The sequence below is a fragment of the Cololabis saira genome, chromosome 10, assembly GCF_033807715.1.
Source record: "Cololabis saira isolate AMF1-May2022 chromosome 10, fColSai1.1, whole genome shotgun sequence".
Taxonomy (NCBI): domain Eukaryota; kingdom Metazoa; phylum Chordata; class Actinopteri; order Beloniformes; family Belonidae; genus Cololabis; species Cololabis saira.
In genome coordinates this window covers 37586936-37607957 of record NC_084596.1, presented here as the reverse complement: position 1 = coordinate 37607957, position 21022 = coordinate 37586936, and the positions used below count along the sequence as shown (strand labels likewise).

The following is a 21022-nucleotide window of genomic DNA, read 5'->3' as shown; positions in this document are numbered from 1 at the left end:
GTTTTGCATGTTCTCTGTTTTCCTTGTGACCTTATACCTTGAAAAGCAGGGCTGATGCGAGTTCACGTGTAAACTGTGACAGAATTATGCTTCAAAGCAATAAGACTGGGAGAGGCTTCCACTGATGCAATTTTTTTTACAAAGGTTGTAAAAAGAACAAAGGCATATATAATGTGTTCAAAGTTTATTTGTTGTCAAAGAGGATTTGCAGAGGTCCTGCTCTACAGGTTTACCCACAATATGCTGCAGATACTGCTGACTTTTATCAACACAGGGCCCTGAGCCATTCTGCTGGGAAACCTTAATGTTGATAGAATTTCAAAATTAAACTTTTTCTGTAACGTGTTCAAATGGCAAACACAAATATATCTGTGATTGGACAAATAGAGCCAATTATATCGCATAACCGACTGATCTTGGGGATGTCTTGAAGAAAAGTCTTTTGGTGGTTTCTAAAGTGAGGCCATTTTTTTAATTATTTTTTTATTTGTGTCTTATGAATTGGACTAATTTGCAATGAGGTAAATGGTATTCTTGAAGTGCCTCGAGATTACATTTGCTGACATTAAAGCTGAATTGAATTGAATCTCCACTGTGAGATGAATAACAATAATATTAAATTCAATAACAGTAGAATTTCTGGAAAAAACATTGCTTGAGAGACCATCTATGCAGTAAACAGAGGGCAAAACTGATTAAAACAAACGCCCAAAACAGCGAAAATTCTCAACTAGCTTTAAAAAAAAATGCATGCAAGCGTGCATTTGACTTGAGATGTTGTACAAATCAATGCTGCTGTGAAGGTTGTAAATCAGCAGGCGGGGACGAAATGCTGCTTTCAAAATTTGTGTTTGTTGAATTTTGAGCGTGGTAAAGGTAATCCATTTGAACTACTGTATACCTAAGGTGGCAGATAAACCTTTGAATAAGGATATATATGGACAGAATAGAACCAATATGACCGAGGTAGGGCTGGGTTTCGATTCAAATGTCAAAAATCGATTCGATTCCGATTCTTAAGATTCAGAATCGATTATAAGGATTTGATTCGATTCGATTCCGATATTGATTTGGGTTAGTGTTATGTTATGTTTTTTGAGCTGTTGGATGAATTATATGACTGTAGTTATGCAACATGTTAATACTAGTATTATATTGAGATTCAACAGCAAGTATTGCAGCTAATGATGCTGTAAGGACCAATCAGCTCCCAGAATGCTGATAGAACTGCTTTCAGAAACATCGTGGGGCAGAATTATCAATTTATCCCATTTCCCATTTTTGAGAATTTGGTTTTTAGCATTTTATGCAAATGTAACCCCAAGACAGTATATAAAGCAAAGAATTATAGACAATATATGCAATTATAACTGAAAACTTTAATGTTTTCATACTTTTAAACATATCTAAAAGACAAAAACATGGCACTAGTTATTCTCGTTTCCAACAAAACATTCCTATTTTGGGCATAAACAAAATACCAAAAGTTGTAATGATGGGAAAAAAATCGAAAAAAAGAAATCGAAAAAAAAAAAAAATGAAATATGAATCGATTTCTAGGAATTAATATGAGAATCGATTTAGAATCGGAAAATACATCTTTTCAACACAGGCCTAGACCGAGGTAGGAATATTTCATACCTTGGTCAGTGCCGGCTCCCCCGTGACAGCGTGGGCAGGACAGAGCTTGGGGTCCTGGTGAGAGGCGGTGGCGGTGGACGCCCACTGATCCGTGTAGCCCACGGGTGTGAAGTAACCGCAGTCCTGAACGCTGGAGCCCTGCTCAAACTCCTCGCACACACCATCACCGTCAAATACATAGCACTGGCTAGGTTCACCTACGGAGAAACGGGCAAGAATGAGAGAAGAGCATTCATGAGAGAATACAAAACCTGTTTTTTTATGCTGTAAGGTGTACACGCACCCCCCACCGTCAGACTATCATCCACATCTATTTGTCACTGATTCAATTCTAAGACTAAGTATTGTCTTTGGCACGTAGTAAGGTTAGCCGCATCAGCTCGACCGTATTTGACTCTGTGATGACAACAGACTGTAAATTATAGTCAGAAAAAAACACTGACTTCAAGCAATTGTCAAAAATTACAATAAGTGTGTTATATTAATGGGCTGAAACCTAATAGGTGACTTGGACAGTTAGTTTAGGCTAAAAAGAGCCTCAGAGGATTTAGGGTATCTGTGGGTCATCAAGCAATGATTGAAACTAGTTACACGTCCAACAAAACAAAAACACTAAAAGAGTTTTATTAGTGTGTCTCCTACTATATTTAGAAACTGGGTCCATTTATCAAGTGTCAAAGATTCTGTTACAATAACGGACGGGAAATGAAACTATCCATGAAGGCTGAAAGAGGCTTTGTAGCACCATTCCTGAAGACTTAACGTTATTGTCACAGAAAAAGACATGACATAGACCTGAGATAAATAGGTTTATGTTGGGGCAGGGAGAGAGGATAAAGACACACGGGGCCAGGGGTCAAACCTGGACCGGCTGTACAAGGACCTTGACTCTGCACCGGCTCAACCCAGCGAGCTATCTGGAACCTCAAGTTTGGGAGATTCTTGCAAATTGTAGCTCAGTATACTTTCAACATATCGATGGAGAAAAATGCTGTTTTGCTGCATGTCCAAAAGCCAGAGATTTTAATATGTATCGATATATTTTCAAACGCGATATGGTACGAGACAATATCGTTTATATCGGAAAAGAAAAAAAAAATGTATGATTTTGATATAGCTTATTTTTTGACAAATTGACTTGAATGTTTTATTTGAGATTTGCACAAATGTTTTTTTATTTGCACAACTCTCAACCTCAGTGGAAAAGTCTGCCTGTTACTGTCTACATTGTATTAATTGCACAGTGTATTTTAATTTAATTGTTATGCAGGAAAGGGATATTTGTTTTATTTTATTCAAGAAGCATTTTAATTCTATATATGCAGGCAGTTTATTTTTATTTCATTTGTTTTATACATTTTGATATTGTGCAGACCTCTGTTAATAAAGGAACCTGTGTGACATTTGGTACGAGGCTTTGGATTAAAACTGACTGTTTTTTTAAGGGTTTGCCTCAGAAAAAAATGAAGCTAACAGAGATGCTATGCTATAATGCTTTGGGAAAACCCCAATTATGGCACAGAAAAAATATCGATATATATTGAGTATCGCCATTCAGCTAGAAAATATCGAGATATGACTTTTGGTCCATATTGCCCAGCCCTAGATGGCAACAGCATGTACATTAAGAAAAACTAAGAAACGTACGTTAACATATTAGAGCAACATATTCTGCCTTTTACTTTAAGACCACATTTTTGATTTATGATCTCGGTTTTGCAAAAGCCCATTCTGCACAAGCCGTAAAGGCCCAGCTGAGCAAGGAGAGGGTAAGAGTCCTGGACTGGCCAGGCTGCTGTTCTGACCCGTGCAGAAAGTGTGAAGAATTTTGTAATGAAAAATAAAGATGACCCCATGCTGTTTCATATCTTTACACAAATTTGCTGGCAGAAAATGAAAAAAGTACTAATAAAGAACTAAGCGCCTCATTGCACGGTATGTTGAACACCTTTAAGGGCAACATTACAAAGAAGTAAAAGCTTTACAGTCCACCTTTGTTTGACTTTCTCGCTCATGTCTTGGCAAAGCGGAGACCTTCGTTCATCCATCTCCTCAAACACTCAGCCTTACAAGGATTCAGCTTGTGAACCAAATAGTTATTGATCTCAACAGGTGATCATTACTATGTGTTGACTTCACTAGTTTAAAATGACATCATCGGGTTATTTTATGTTTTCTTTCACCTCCTTACCGACACTTTTCTTATTTCTGGTTGTATGATAATCATTTTAAAAGGCAGACAAAAACCTGCAGTAGAATCTGATAAAAAACTGAGATTATAGGTAATTTTAGCAGAAATCAAACTCCTGTGCGTCTTGCCATGCAGGCCAGTAATATTCTTGAGTCTGAGTTTAAAGTTATTTTAGATTTACCACAAGCAGTTATTTTATATAGGCTACATTCTGCAGCGCAGTTGATGAGCAGTAAACACGTGTAAAGACCAACAGCAACGCATCACAAGAAGAGTAGGAAACATGAAGGGAACAACAGATTCCCATTCAGCAGTCATTCATAAACACCATACACTTGAGAAGTTTGGTTTCATTAACATCTGGGCAGCCACAGAGTTCAGACAGACAAACAGACCGTCAAATGCTTCCCAAATGGTTTCAATTACCTCGCAGAAACATGCTTCTCAGAGTCTGAGAGAGTTCAATGCCATGTTGTCTTCCAGACTACATTCAGCGAACCCAACAAACGGCACACCCATGCTTTAGATACAACTCTGAAAACTGTTTTCATTCCAAGTGCTGTTTTAATCCAGCGTCTCGAAAAAACAAACTGATAGAAACATCTCAGGCACCTGTTTGCTTTTTACAATCTCTGTGGTGCAAAGCATACTGTGAAATTAAACGTCTATTTATTTAGCAGTTAAAAACTCAATTGCATACTATAAAAAAGCTATGGAAACAAAAGAGGACAGCGATACTTCTTAACAGTCACAACAAATGCATCTTGACCATCTAGTCTGTGTTAGATTAAAGCAGTTAATGCGGTTGCAGCAGAGCTGTGGTAAAGTCTGTGAAGAAAACAAAACAGAGCAAGAGCCGGCGGAGAGGGGGCTAACAGGGTCAAACGAATGTGGCTAGAAAACCCAAACAAATATTTGGTCTATGACTAAGAAGTAAAACTGAATAATTGGTTTTAAGCGCAGCAATTTGTAAAAAGCTGTTTTTGCCAAATTGTTTTTTCCTTTTTGTCATGATGTGTTTTATTGTAAAAGCAGAGATGTAATAGCCTCAGTCACGGCATGGTAAGCCCTGGTGGGAGACCCTCACAAATAAATTGACTGGATGATGGAAATTTTAGTTCTGTAACAAGCTCTCGTAACCCAAGCACTTACAGAACACATGGATAACTACCATCCAGCTGCCAGTGGAAACAATACCTGGCCCGTAAAGAAAGCAAAATGACGTTTAATATCAACAGACCTGTCACACCTTCTTAGCAAAAATTATGGAATATTTATGAGATAAAGCTTCTGGCAAAAGAGCCTCGTTTGAGCAAACACTCTGGGATATGGACAATGATTTTTAAGATTGCTTAGAAACAGCACACCAGCACAGTGAAGCTGATTACCTTGTATCACTCAGATGAATGCCTGTTCTTATCTGGAGACGATATTTCATTGAGTAGAGACACGGGAGTGCTGTTAGCTCTAGATGAATCATTGGACGTCCAACGTTAACCAGCAGAGCTCTCAAGATGAGATCATGTCACGCACTTGACCTGTCAGTGGTTTTATTCTTGTGTTGGGTCGTTGTTTTAATGTTTTTATGCATAAGGAAACATTTCGCAACAATACATATTATTGTTGTTTTATATATTTAATCCACCATTCTGCTTACAAAGAAGGGGTTTGGGTAACTGCCTTCAAGTTTGTGAAGTGAGGTCTGTGTTAGCAATAATGTAATAATAATCCTACTTCATGTGCCATGTTTGGTTTATTTATTCTTTAGACAGCTTCTTGCTGTTCTTGCTCCTCATGGCTCCTTTTTAAATGTGTTTATTTTCACTGTCCTCCATATTTAAAAGAACTCATGATTCTATATAACTCTCCATACTCACTCAGACATATGAATTTTCCTTTTTTCTTAGTTCCTAGAATTTTAAAAGAGGTTGGTAAAAGATCATTTTATTTTAAAGCTCCATCAGATTGGAATAATCTTGGCATTATATTCTCATCTTAAAACAAATTGCCTATGTTTTTAATTTATTTATGTATTTTTTTGTCCTTTTTTCTATGTATTTATCCTTATTTATTTATTTATTTATTTATTTATTTATTTATTTTTCTCTCTGTTATGTTATATTTATCCAATTGTTTCAGTTATTCAATTAGTCTACTCTGTAACTAGACTGATGTGGGTAGGGGTTGTGTGTGGGAGGGGGTGAGCAAGATGTCTGTGTTTGTTTTATGTCATGTATGTCTGTACTGTAATGTGATATATTGTAATGTTGTATGTTTTATGGGACCCCCTTGAAAATGAGATGTTACATCTCAAGCAGCTATCCTTATAATAAATTCTAAATTATAAATTCCTGATTTAACTCTCTCTGTGTAGAGATTGCATGTTCTCCCCATGCTTGCATGGGTTTTTCACCCTCATTTTTAAAAGAAAAATAAAGCAACAGTAGCGAGTTCTTGGTTCTAAGGACATGTCTCACAAGAAGATAATAATCATCCATCCCTGAGACTAGGCCTGTCTCATTACTGTGATAAACACGCTGCGAATCTAGTACAGGTTTCCATCCAGTGCCTTCATTGCTCTCCAGTTTGTTACATAAAGATGACATGACAGAGGTTGCAGGTGGTGCAACAATGGTAAAATGAAAGACATTAAGGAAAAACATAGTACATTTTAAACAGGTAGCCAGTTGTTTCTGACAGCTGGACTCAAACCACCACAAATTAAGCGGTTTTTCAGCCTTTTCACTTTACCATAAATCTTAAAAAGACATTGTGCATTCTTTTACAAACTTCAACAAAGGTTAACCTGCTCCAAACCCTAACCACAGAGGTTTCTTAGTTTGAAGTTTCTTCATGAGAAAAAAAAACACATACATTGCCAAAAAAAAAAAAGAGAGAAATTGTGAAATACCACAGCACCCCTGCACATTCTGGCAATCAAAACAACAAGGGGGCCAATGACCCCTTAACTGTAGGGCTGTTGTACAACAAATGTCAGAACCACAGGCTTTTTCACTGGTTAAATTCACAGACTGAAGACAACTGGCCAACTGCTGCAGGTGTTGATAAAAGATATCAAACAAAATGAAAATGGATACAAATTCAAAACACAGCTGTTATTCTAAGATGATTTTTGAAAACGTCCAGTCCAAAACCACAACATGATGTCTGATAAAAATCAATAAAATTAATTTATGAAACTCTTTGGGCCTATCAATTATTGCTTAAAATCGTATAAAAGCCAAAATTAATAAAGAGGTATTACTTGCATATGTTTGAGACTCAGACATGCACTTTACTGCTAAAAAAGATTTTTCTGGTGTTTCTTCGCCAGTTTAATGTCAAAATGCTTTTCTAAAAGACACTTGTGACTTAATAAAGAAAAAATGTGTGTTTTGCCCTTCAGCTCATCTGTTTTCTCTTATGTTACATTAATGGGATGTGGAATCCACTCAAGCCAGAAGCTTTTATGTCTTTTAAATTCAATTTGATTGGCATGGCATTTTTTTTTCTTGAAGCTGCTGCATGCAACACATGAGGGAGTTTTGGCTGATTAGTGACTGCACTTTTACGTTGGATGCTTATGATACTTGTGTTTTACATATAAGGGATTCTTACCAGATTGATGGAACATATTGAGAGTGTTGGGACTGCTTTGGAAAAACCTTTACAAAACTGGTGCCCTTTCAGCTTAAAACTATAGACGGCTTTTTTCTCAGCGGTCGTACTCACCGACACAATTGAAATCCACCTCCTTATGGCACTTCTTAGAGCATCCGTCACCATCCAAGAGGTTACTGTCATCACACTCCTCTGTCCTACATAGAAAAGATTATCAGCATCCTCGTTTTCATTTCAAGTCTCTTGTAAATATGAAATAAAGAAGCGTTTTAAAGTCAATAAAGTACACAGACCCCTGAATGAGACCATCTCCACAGTAGGGCTGTCCATGTTTATAGAAAAGAGGTGGAGAATGATTGCTGAGGAGACCGGCTGCTTCCACCTGGACTGTATATTGGTACTTGACTCCCTGTTTAACAGAGCTGAGGAGGATAGGGACAAAGAAAACCAGGGTAAGAGCTTAGAATTATTGTTTTAGCATGATGAAACTTACCTATTTGTAACTCTTGTTATTTTTCTGTGGTACACACTGATCAAAATTAGAATGTAATAATGTAGCAACTTGTAGGTACTGGTACCAGCTTGCAATACCCCGTGGAAGGACTGATTTCATCGTCTATGAAGCCTCTTGCCACTGTTGCGCCATTCCTTTAGTTTAGTTTAGTTTATTTTGTTTTGGTCATTTACATTTTAAGATGTTTGCATATACACATTGTATATGTATACACACAGGTATAAATATATATATATATATATTATATATATATATGTACACATTTCCTTTTTTTTTTTTTTTTTTTTTTTTGACCAAAAAGGTATAGGCTGAAGCCTCTTGGCTTATTTTGCCTATCCTTTTCAACAAAAGGCAGACTTCAGAAACAAAAAGATACTAATAAAACGAAACGAACGAACAAAACAAAGAAAATGAACAAAGAAAATGAACAAAGAAGAGAAGAAAATAAATGTGGTCACTCACGATTGAGGACAGCTGCAGGAGGAAAGTTGCATAATTTAGACTTTAGATTTAGACTTTAAAATTTTAATTTATTTAATATGAAGATAATTTATATTAGTGTTCTATATTTATCTATTATTTTAGATTTATAATTTTTTTTTAATTTGTAAATTGAGCTACTTTTTTTTAGTTCCTCATCCAGGCGGTTCCATAGTTTCACCCCTTCAACACTGATACACCTTGACATTTTTTTTGTTCTTGGCCATTTCTGCTCAAAAATGCCATAGCCCCTTAGGTTGTAGCTACTTTCCCTCACCTGGAACAACTCCAGGATACAGTGTGGGAGCATCTGGTTGTGTGCCTTGTACATTGTTATTGCTGTCTTGAATTTGATTAAATCGTATTCCTCAATGCCAATTCACACAGAACTCATCACACCCCTGTTATGAAAAGCGTTTCACCTCCTGCACCATTCACACAGCATTGTGGGGCAGAATGGACGCGACACGGAGCATTACCACAACTGTCTGATGAATGAGGCTGAATGCTCTTGCAACTATTCCTGCTTGATCAATGCCACATACCAAGGAAGCATTGCATTGTCTTTGTGCCAGGCAAACTAGCTGGACATAAACCAAATAGATTTTGGAAAGGCCATTTTACTGAAATGAGAAACATAGAGCTGAATATCAGTGGCCCCAGTGCGGAACCTTGGAGTATCTACAAGTGGGAAATGAAGACACATAAGGCAGGGATGTTAAATCCTGGTCCTCGAGGGTTGCTGTCCTGCATGTTTTAGATGTTTCCCTGCCCCTGCACACCCTGATAGAAATCATTGTCATTGACAGGCTTGTCCAGATCTTAATTACCGCATTTTCTGGACTATAAGCCGCACCTGCATACAAGCTGCATCCGCTCTATTTAAAAAAAAAAAAAGATATGCAGGTCGCAGATATTTATGTTGTTAGATTAGATATTTACATTTTGAACTGTAAATGATGCATGCATACATGTTTGTACCTAAATAGATCCTTTCCTAACAGTGTATTTTAACACGGCAGCAACTTTGCTGATTAAAACGGGACAGAACCAAGAGAAAATAACTGGAATTTATTCATCTATTTATCTGTTTGAAATCTGCTTCTACTTCTATCTGCTAAAGAAGAAGTAGCGTATTCTTCCATACATTTATTTTGTCTTAGTTTTGATTCTAATTCCGGTTAGAGCCCCCCAAGTGGTGGAAGAAAAATCCACAGAATAGCCGCACCTTTGTATAAGCCGCATGGTTGAAAACCTATGAAAAAAGTAGCGGCTTATAGTCCAGAAAATACGGTACATGCTGATGAGGATCCATTAATTTGAATCAGGTGTGGTGAGGTAAGGAAACATTTCGAGGACTGGAACTATTTGAGGATCGCTGACATAAGGGGTCCCAGAAAGCTCACCTACCCGAGCAGAAGCTCCATGTATGAAGGATACAGTTATTGTGTAGATGGCCCTATTTTTAAATTTAGCAGATGCCATTTAGACACTGTAGAAAGTTGGAACCAGGCTCATTCACTGTTTTATTACATCACAGTTCCTTTTAATTACATTTCTAATCCTTTGAGATTGATGTATTTAATTGGTGCAGTTCAATAAAAGGACCATGTGTCGATTCAGCTGCTCAGTCGTCCATAGACATTGCCATCTGATTTTCCTCTTCGTGACAAGCTTTGGAGTTTCAACAGGAAACAGATATGGACGTCAGAAAGCCCAGTCAAATACACACACACTTTCTCTTTAAAGCCACACTGCATGAACTCACGCGAAATGAGGTCTGGCATTGTCCTGCTAGAATAACTATGGACATCGTGGGAAAAGACGTTGCCTTAATGGCAGCACGTCTCAAAATTCCAATAATGTGGTCTACTTCAGCTCCCTCACACTCGAGCACATTTCCTACGGCTTCTAGACTGATTCCCCTTCCGATACCACCACACACCATGCCTTTTGCATCTTTCAGTGATAACATCTTAGATATGGGGGTACATTCCTGTCTTTAATCAAGGGCATACTTTTAGATTTGAGAGCATTAATCTGTGTTTTCACTTTAAGATATTGAACTGCTCTCCCATAAAACGCCGCGTTCAAACTCAAAAAGTCCCTGCTCGCGTGCAGAAATGCTATTTTCATCTTCAGAACTGCCGTTCTGCTCACACAAACCTCCCTCTCTGCAGTCTCAGCCCCTCCCATTTGCTCTCAGGTTTTTTTCTGCTAGCTCGCAAAACTTGTCCTCACGGATTTTTCTCTGCTCTGGATTGTCAAAATTGTCTAAAATCCCCCAGCCAATAAAAGACCACATTTGATCATGGCCAATGAAACGATCACATCCTTCTGCTAGTGTGCTGGGATGCGCTCGTTTCATTCACTGACTCCCCCTACAGAAGACTTCAGTTATTTCTGCCCAAAATGATTTATAATTTTGCATTTTCTCTTTTTTTTCTTTGACTTTCTTTGACTAAGTAAATTAATTTTTCTAGTAAATTAACAAATAAATTTTTTAAAACAAACATGGACCAAAGATTATGTGTTTCCTTTTTTGATTATTGGCTTCTTACTAATGGAGGAGGAAATTCCCTTCATCCCTTTGAAGAACCTTAAAGGAGACCTATTATGGCATCTAATACCTATTTTAAACAGGCCTTGAATGTCTTAAAAACAATCTTTTGATTGTTTTTGCTAAATAAATTAGAAAATTCAGCCTCTGAGGATTATCTTTATCTTCCCAGTCTCTAACCTCATTCTCTATGAGGGATTCTGAGTGGGCGGGGCTATGATAATGAGGCTCTGTGCTGATTGGATGATGCGATACACCGCTACGAAAAAATGGCGTAAGCTCCGGCCGGCGGGTGTGGTTTCACCCATCGGAGGCCAACCGATGCAAATTGCATTTTGGTTACGTAACGACGGGAGCAGAATCTGAACGGCTCGTAGATCCACATCACACTGGACGGATCATCCAGGCGGCTGTACAGACACTGCAGAATTTCGTAGCTTTCCTCCTTCTCTGAGTTGGCAGGTTGAGGGGAGACCACTTTATATATGTTAAAGCAAGAGAAAACCTGTTTTTCATAATAGTGTAGGTCCCCTTTAAGTAAGTGTGAAATTGTAATAGTATAGAGAACTTATTTGGCAATACTGTTTAATTTTGTCATAGTTTGTTGTTTTAAAGTGCTCTACATTTATAGTTGGTATAGTATGGTAAGAATTGAATGTGCTCAGCCATTTTCCAAACGGCCCGGATGCCGACCTGATGGCATCTGGTGGAACCTCTGGGAAGCAAGCTCAGTCCACAGAAACCGCTAAAGCACTCAAGGGACCTATGACTAAAATTAACTGAAAGTAAAACTATGGATATTACTGATATTTTTCATCTTTCTTTTTGTAACTGAGCAGACAAAGTACTTTATGCTTGCTTTTTCCTTGTGGTTTTCTTTTTTTTTTTAACATTTTTATCCCGGTTTTTTCCCCATTTTATCACCCAGTGCTCCTACCTAACAGTCCTGGGCATTGCCATCCTCTACCAACCCCGGGTGGGCCCTGCACTGAGCTCAGGTCTCCTCCTTAACCTGAGGAGTGAGCAGCCGCATCTTTTCACCAGACAGGGTGGGGCTTCTCCGGCCGGACGTAGCGCGTGGAAGGATCACGTTATTCCGGCCGGATCCTCCCCACCCCATCTGGAGCCCCGGTTGGCCAGAGGGGGCATGTATAGCCCAGGACTGTGTGCATGTTTTTGTGAGAGTAGCTCACATTAGCTACCCAGGGGAACACGGGGAGAACATGCTTTACTTTATGCTTGCTTTTTCCTTGTGGTTTTCTTAGTTAGCATGTGTTGACCATCCTGCCAATCCAGCTCAGAGAAACAACTAAGAACATGGCCGGAGCAAGGTGTTTATAGCCTCTGTTGCTCATCTATCCACACCTCTCCTTTGTATTTTGGCATGTCATTCTGTGTTTTCCAGTTGCCATTGATGTCCTCTGTCTTCTCCCTTCTCATCTCCTGTACTGTACACAATCCCACCCCCTCTCCTTCTTTTCCAGGCGCATTGCTCTCCAACACTTTCTTCCCTCCACATCAACCTCTATCTGCCCTCCTCAGTCCCATATAACTCAATTCCATTGGTTGTTACATCTTTTTACATTTAAACACAGCTTGTGCAACATAGAAGAAGTGTTTCCTGAGAAATAAACTGTTTTTGAATCTGAGCCCACCTACCATTCACAGCTTAAAATCAGCCCAAAATGATTTTCAGTCATGTGGTCTTGTTGTCAAATTTCTGATAGGTTCTTATCAGCTTTTCGTGAATAAAAAAGAAAGAAAGATGGGACTAAACTACACTAAAAGTGCCATAGATTATTTTATTCTTAAGGAACAATAAATCTCTTTTACGTGAAATTAAGATATTTTAAATGAAGTGTTCAACTGAAACGTAAGAAAATATGACACGGCCAAAATGATCAGCCCTCTGACAATTAATAATCAACAGTGTAGACTTCGTGACCTACAACTGACAACCATTTCTTATAGAGGTTTCTAAGTTGGCCCATGTCTCTTAAAGGATCTACAAATTCTCCAGCTCGTCCAAATTGCATGTTTATTAAGAATGGACATAAACCTTGAACTCCTGCCACAGATTCCCAATAAGATTAGGATAATTTCTCTGAGAAGGCCACTCCAGGGCTTCAATTTTGATTAGCTTTAAACAGTTTGGGATTAATCTGAATGTCTGTTTGTTATGTTTGGGGTCATTGTCCTGTTGGAGAACCCAGCAGAGACTGAAACCTAGACTGACAGACTATCCTTACATAAGTCCTCACAATTCTGTTATAACTGTCCTCTCTTTGGATCTCATGCACCCAAAAAAGGTTTGCCGTGCCTGAAACACCAATACAGCCCAAGAAAATTATACTTCACTGTGGCTACTTTTTTTTGCAGAAACAGCATCCAGGTGTCCAATCTGCTCAAGTTTGACTTACATGACAAGTTACACTTTTAAACCTTGTCCTTATGTTGCTCAGTCTGGTTGAAATGTGCCGAGGACTGGACTTCTTCTTGAAAATTATCAAAAAGAACAACTACTTTTCTATTATGCATTTTGCATTTTCCAGAGGTTGACACAGTTTTTCTGAATTATAAATGCTGTGTCTATGACTGCGTTTACATGCACTCAGTAACCCTTTTAAAACCTGAATATTGGCAATAACCCGAATTTGCATGGCCATGTAAACACCAATAACCCCTTTGAATAACCCGAATTTACTCATATTTGGGTTTTTAAAAACCCGAATATGACCCCTGGGTTACTCCTTTTAAAACCCGAATATTGGGTCATGTAAACGCCTAATGGGATATCACCATCAAACGGAACAGGAATTTGTTTTCTGCACATGCTCTGTTCGCAAGGAATCCTGGTCTTTTGAGTCCAGGAAGTTCTTATAAACACGGAGAAAACGCAAGACCACGCCACACTTTTGGAGTGAGGAGGAGACTAATCACTTCATAAATGTAATGAAGGATATGAACATTTTGGACGGTAGAAAGTACGGGGGTAGCGAGATTTAAAAGAAGGTGAGCGAAAAGTTGCGCAAAGCAGCATTTGTTTTGAATTTGGATACAGGAAGAAGAAGCGGAAATGACGCTAATTGCGTCATGATGTTCTCCGTGCGTCGGAGGTTTGATCCAGATATCCCAAATGATTAATTACCATGTAAACGGAATATTCCGAATGTCTCAGTAACCAGAATATTAGCAATAACCCGAATTTTGACTGCATGTAAATGTAGTCTATGACATGCTTTTGTCAAGAAATCTACACGGGTACAGTAAAAGATCTCCCATTCAAACCCTATCAATCTTTACACTTATTATTGTCAGCATGGGAATGGAGAACAGGGTTGAACACACACTACTTCCCAGTACTGAGTTTCAGGCCTGGGAAGGTGTGGGCCACAAGTCTCACTGTTTATGGGCCGGTGGACAAGAAGTCGGTGATCCACTGGCACGGATGTTTGTTTAGACCCAGGTCCTATACCTTCCTGACTAGTATCCTTGGGACAATGGTATTAAAGATGGAGCTAAAATCCACAGAGCAGCCTTTGATACGCCCCTGTGTGCTCCAGCTGGGACACTGCGGTGTGCAGCACAGAGTTCAAGGCCTCCTGTGTGGATCTGTTTACCATGTAGCCGTACTGATGTTGGTCCAAGGTAAGAGAGAGTTGGCTTCATGTGCCCCAGAAAAAGTCTCTCAGACAACTGATGTTGTGCCCACCGGTTGCTAGTCACTGACAGTGCATATGTTGTTTAGCTTGGGCAGCGGGATGATGTTAACAGATTTTAAACTGTCCGAGACAGTAGCATACACCAGGGATGGATTAAAGAGGTCTGTTAAAACCTCTGCAGGCTGGTGAGAACAGTCCTTAAGGACCTGCCTGGGATCCCATCAGACATCTGACACTCATACTTCTCAAGACAGAGTTGTAAAATCTTCCCTAAAAGAATTTAAAAAAGGGCGAACTTTCAAGTCCTTACTGAGGTGGGGTTTGAAGTAGGGATGCAACAATTAGTCAATAATAAAAATAGCCTTCATTGTTGATTATTTCTCAGCAAAAAAAAATGAACAGAATGACTGCGTTTACATGCAGTCAATAACCCTTTTAAAACCTGAATATTGGCAATAACCCGAATTTGTAAACACCAATAACCCCTTTGAATAACCCGAATTTGCTCATATTCCGGTTTTTAAAAACCCGAATATGAGCCCTGGGTTACTCCTTTTAAAACCTGAATATTCAGTCATGTAAACGGAATATCCCATTCAAACGGAACATGAATTTGTTTTATGCGCATGCTCTGTTCACAAGGAATCCTGGTCTTTTGAGTCCAGGAAGTTCTTCTAAACATGGAGAAACGCAAGACCACACCACACTTTTGGAGTGAGGAGGAAACTAATCACTTCATAAATGTAATGAAGGATATGAACATTTCTGCATTTGTAGACGGTAGAAAGTACCGGGATAGCGAGATTTACAAGAAGGTGAGCGAAAAGTTGCGCGAAGCAGCATTTGTTTTGAATTTGGATACAGGAAGAAGAAGCGGAAATGACGCTAATTGCGTCATCGGTTTCTCCGCGCGTCGCTGGTTTTATCGGGATATCCCGAATGATTAATCACCATGTATACAGGGATAACCCTGTTAGCTCACACATGTAAACGGAATATTCCGAATGTTTCAGTAACCGGAATATTAGGAATAACCCGAATTTTGACTGCATGTAAACGTAGTCAATGACACATCCCCTTCCTCCCTTCCTATCTTTGCTGAGAATTGCATGTGTACAATAGAGTACAACGCCAGTTAAAGGATATGGCGGCGGCTGATGCTGTTTTGGCACTTATTGATCTATCAATGTGAATTTATCAAAAACATTAAATCAGTACCTGATCAGGATCTCACAAGCATGTCTTACAGTAATCCTTTAGAGTTGGGCATATTGTGAACATCAGATAAGATTTGGGAAATAGTAACATAGTAAACGTAAAACATATGACTAATGTAGTAGTTATTTTAATAGTATTTAAAGCTCTACTTTAATACTCACATTTCTTTCATTCGTGTTGCTTAGTTTCAAATAAATTGAATTTGCAGGTAAATCAGTTAAACTCACTTAAAGAGTAAACTAACATTGAAAGCAGGAGGATTGTAAATACACCCGCACTTAGTGAGAACGAAGTAGTGGTTTTGCTTCTGCAAAAAAAAAAAAAAAACTACCAACATTTAGCTTTTACCTGTCAGTGAAAGTCTGCAGGGTCTGCGGCGAGGGGGACCGGCCGGTGAAAGGTGGCTGGCGCTGAACTCGGTACAGCAGAGGTTGGCACCCGGAGCAGAGAGAGCTGCCAGGGCCCGAAGACAACATGACTGCATCAATCTCCATTTTCTCATCAAAGGTGCTGAGTTTTACAGCGGCTATGGCAGCTTTGTGGGTGTCGAGACGCATGGTGAGGGGCATGTCACAGAAGACGTGCTGTGGACCGAGGGTGATGCTTTTCCCCGCCTCTGTAATCAGCTCGATGTTGGCTATGGCTGGGTTGTCTGGGACACAGTAAAGGAAAGCAGGATTATTCTGAAGGCTATCAATTCTGCATTTCTTTCACCTTGTGAACGTATGAATACATATATATCTGGAGGTAAGTTAGGTAAAAGTAGAAGTCTCAAAGATATGAAACAAGGCGGTTGATTTTCTTTTGTTTTTCCATCCTGAAGGCTGGCTTAGTTCAAAATCCAAACTGAGGAAGCCTTCAGGATGGAAGGTAAACCAACTTCACGAATCGGGCTGGGTATCGATTCAAATGTCAAGAATCGATTCGAGCAATTGTCCATTTCTGTCTAAGTTTTATTTAATTTATTTATTTGTTTTCTTTTATTGTGGTTCTAGTTTTATATAGGTTGTTCGGGTATGCTGCAATACGTAAGTGACCATTGTATTTTTCTGTTGTTTGTCCTAAAAGAAAAATGTGTGCTTAATTTGCAAAATGTTTTGATATAATTGTATACATCTGCAAAACCCAATAAAAAAAAAGTTGAAAAAAAAAAAAAAAAAAAAAAAAAGAATCGATTCAATTCCGATTCTTAAGATTCAGAATCGATTATCACGATTTGATCCAATTCGATATTGATTTGGCTTAGTGTTATTTAAAAAAAAATTTGAGTTGTTGCCTGAATTATATGACAGAGAAATAACTAGTGAAATAATAATTTCCCAATAATTATTGTGAAATAACTAAGAAATAAATAACTCAAACAGGCCTTTCAATATCCATTTAAAGTGCAAAATAAGAAAGAAATTGCAACAGCTCATGCAGTAAACAAATCATTTTAGCTTATCTAATTTATTCTGTCACCACGCACACATATTGCCATGAAGCACCTGGCATTTTTCAGAAGTGTCATGACAAACTGTGTGTCCGACTACTGGGATTAAAGTTCACCGGGCGAAAATGTAATGATGAAAAAATAAATAAATAAATACATTTTAAAAATCGATCTTTAGACATAAGAATCGATTTTTAGGAATTAATATGAGAATCGATTTAGAATTGGAAAATCGATTTTTTTCAACAGATTTTTTCTATGGCCTATTCAGGAACATGTAGCACACCGATGAAACGGGTGAATACATTTGTGATGGACTGACTCTTACTTGAGGAGATGTAGGTGACCCAGAGCGTAAGTACGTGTGGAATAACAGGGTGCAGGAATCTCAGCGTGAGCGTGCACCCCTCCGTCTCAGGACACGGCGACGTCACGTTGGTGTCGTACAGGCTGAGCTCAGGACTCCAGGCCTGCAGACTGGGTTCACACGGCTGCTCCACATCAGGCGGCCCTGAGGTCGAAAACAACATACCACAAGCCCCACAATATGTGTCAACGTACGTGGAGTCTAGATGACTTAATCATGGGCAGTCAATCACTTGATCAGAGTGTATTTCTCAAACACATGACTGGCCGTCGTTCAAGGGAGACGCTCTTTGTCAAATAGTGAAGGACTGCGGTGGAACTGTGTGAGCCAAAATATGAAGAATAAATTCAGGTTTTGATCTCTTTCACGGCATAAAGAGCCAAGAAAAGAAGTAATAGTAAGAAGTAGAAGTAGGAAGAAAATAACACATAGACAGGCAAATGGTGCAGTCTTGAAGAACTGCTTCTTTTATATCATGCATTTTGCATTTTTCAAAGGTTGACACAATTTCCTGAGCTATAAATGCAATGTGAAGTCATGAAGCCATGAAGTGGAGATGGATGAATCTACTCTGACCCAAATATATGCTCGGAAGCACAAACAGTATATATTTTTTCATTTCAGCACCCTTTAACAGAGACTTAAAATGCATCCCACTAGCCACAAGCAAGTAGGGATGGGCGGTATGGACTAAAATATTTATCACGATAATTTCTGGCATTTATCCCGATAACGATAAAAATGACAATAAAAAAAATACCAATTCAACTCCACCTTTGTAACTATAAATCTATCTCATCTTTCTTTCTTTCTTTCTTTTTTGCTCTCTTGCTTTCTTCCTTTCTTTCAGGCTCATTTCTTTCTTTCTTTCTTTCTTTCTTTCTTTCTTTCTTTCTTTCTTGCTTTCTTTCTTTCTTTCAGGCTCATTTCTTTCTTTCTTTCTTTCTCTCATTTCTGCTCATTTTCTGCTCATTTCTGTCTTTCTTTTTTTCTTTCAGGCTCATTCCTTCCTTCCTTCCTTCCTTCCTTCCTTCCTTCCTTCCTTCCTTCCTTCCTTCCTTCCTTCCTTCCTTCCTTCCTTCCTTCCTTCCTTCCTTCCTTCCTTCCTTCCTTCCTTCCTTCCTTCCTTCCTTCCTTCCTTCCTTCCTTCCTTCCTTCCTTCCTTCCTTCCTTCCTTCCTTCCTTCCTTCCTTCCTTCCTTCCTTCCTTCCTTCCTTCCTTAATCCGGCTTTACACAAAAACATCATCAACGGGAATTTATAGTTTTTACCGCGAGATGACAAATTCTTACCGTAGGGAATTTTTTTGACGGTATATCGTCCCATTATCACCCATTCCTACAAGCAAGCTCACTTTTTATAGAGTAAGAATGGGGAGTAATTATTATTCCCCTTGTTGTTACTTGTCCATTTAGTGATGAGCATGATGGAGTCACATAAAGGAAGTTATTATCAGTTGTCTTGTTTAATAAAAAGGACTAAGGTATCTATACATCTATATTCTTACTAAGACAAACCATGTTACCCAATGATGACAAAACGTTCAGTGAGATCTAAAAGAAAAAATGCTAGCTAAACAGCATAAGACCTGAACAGGATGGATGATGGATGGATGGAACCAGCTGAAAAGGTGAAGGAAAAGGAAAAGATGCTAGAAACATCATTGTTCTGTTTTCCTTCCCACAGGTTTGTTCTTACTCATCTGATCTGTGCTAATGTTGTAGACTGATCTGCCACAACATTAAAGATAACGTGAATAAGATTCTTCATTTTTGGCCCTGGCATCATTCATATACTTAAAATGTGTAGATCTAGTTGAGCTAAGGACTTCTCTTATAATGTATAAGGCCCACAACAAGCTACTTCCTTACTGCATTCAGGAAATGTTTTCACCCAGAGAAAGTCGGTATGAACTCAGGGGAACTTGTATGTTTAAAAAAATAAAGGTAAGGACAAACTTTAGAAGTAGATGTGTTTCTGTTAAAGGGGTAAACTTGTGGAATAGTCTCTGTGATGAGCTAAAAATGTGTAGTTCTATCTACAAATTCAAAAAAATGTTTAAACTTAAGGCAATTGATAAATATAAACTATGACCAAGAGCAGCTTCTCCTGTAAATCCTCTATATCACATGCTTTTGTTGTAATTGATCTCTTTAATACTTTTTATTTTGATTTGTTGTGATGTGATGTATTGTAAAAAAGGGTAGGAATTATATAAGCTACGGCTTCAGTCTACACCTTTTTTGGTTCATTTATTTATATATCCAGCTTTACTGTGGTGCATGTTTTGATTTACTAATGGACCAAAATAAAACGAACTAACTAACTAACTAAAAAACTAACTACGGTATATTGACGTCTCTCGCACCACCAGCCTATCACTGATATTGATCCACGTTTTCTACACAGAGTCTATTTTATCCACTTCTTATTTTACGTTATTTTATGTCTTCTTATAATTACCTTCTAATTTACATCAATGTTAAATTATTCATAACCTTCAGTAAACAGCATCAGCAGATTGCACATTGTATTAGCTTTGGCCTCTAGAAGGCTTCTCTGAAACTCGGTACGCTGCATAAGCCATTCTAATCACTCACAAAAGGGCTGCAGCCTTTGAAACGTCTGAAATGAACTCAAAGTCAGGAGGTCAGTCAATATTGACACAGGTATGGTTTTGAGGAGTCTGGATTTTTCCACTTTCTCCTCCAACTTATCTGCTGAAGGTGATACTGCCCATCTCCCTTGGCGGATAAAGTGACCCGATACATCATTGCTCTTTTTTAAACGGTCTTTCCAGTGAAAAGGGAATGAGGGAAACCAGCTTCCTTTTATGTGCATACTCCTGTTTATTGACTCTCTCTCTCGTCATTATGATCCGGCAGCATCCTGCCACTTGTTTTCACAGGAAATTCTTACACATTATGGAGGACAGTGTCAATGTGCTGATACATTATTTTTTTCCCGCATGTCCTCTGTTTCTTTTCTTCACTCTTCTTTAATGTGCCTCATTTATTTAATTGTGTTCCTTTTTTCTTTTTTTATGTTGCCTTCCTCTCATCCTACAAGTCACGTCAAAAGAAAGCGTGGTTCACCATAAATCCTAATTGGAATAACAAGGACCATGTGGTGTGCATGGAGATTAATGTACAAAAGCAAGAGTGCAACAGGATACAGTTTTTGGTTTATGACAGAGGTTCAGTGTTTGAACAGCACCTAAACATTAGCCAGAGTTGATGCTAACATTAACAATCTTGGTACTCGCTTTGGCTTAAACAGAACAGACACACACAGAGGCCTGTAGTTGAGGGCTATTATCATTTAATGATTTTCTGCT

The 21022-nt window shown here is 38.6% G+C and overlaps 1 protein-coding gene across 1 annotated transcript in view; it reads right to left on the bottom strand.

Moving 5' to 3' along the window:
* Window positions 1–21022, bottom strand: part of pappa2 (pappalysin 2) — an 88607-nt gene that overhangs the window by 41556 nt on the left and 26029 nt on the right. The window contains exons 10-14 of the mRNA XM_061732838.1: window positions 17648–17830; window positions 16236–16539; window positions 7747–7875; window positions 7565–7650; window positions 1642–1838 (exon numbers count right to left, since the gene is read on the bottom strand). Coding sequence (XP_061588822.1) covers window positions 1642–1838; window positions 7565–7650; window positions 7747–7875; window positions 16236–16539; window positions 17648–17830 — 899 coding nt within the window. The remainder of the gene's footprint in view (window positions 1–1641; window positions 1839–7564; window positions 7651–7746; window positions 7876–16235; window positions 16540–17647; window positions 17831–21022) is intronic.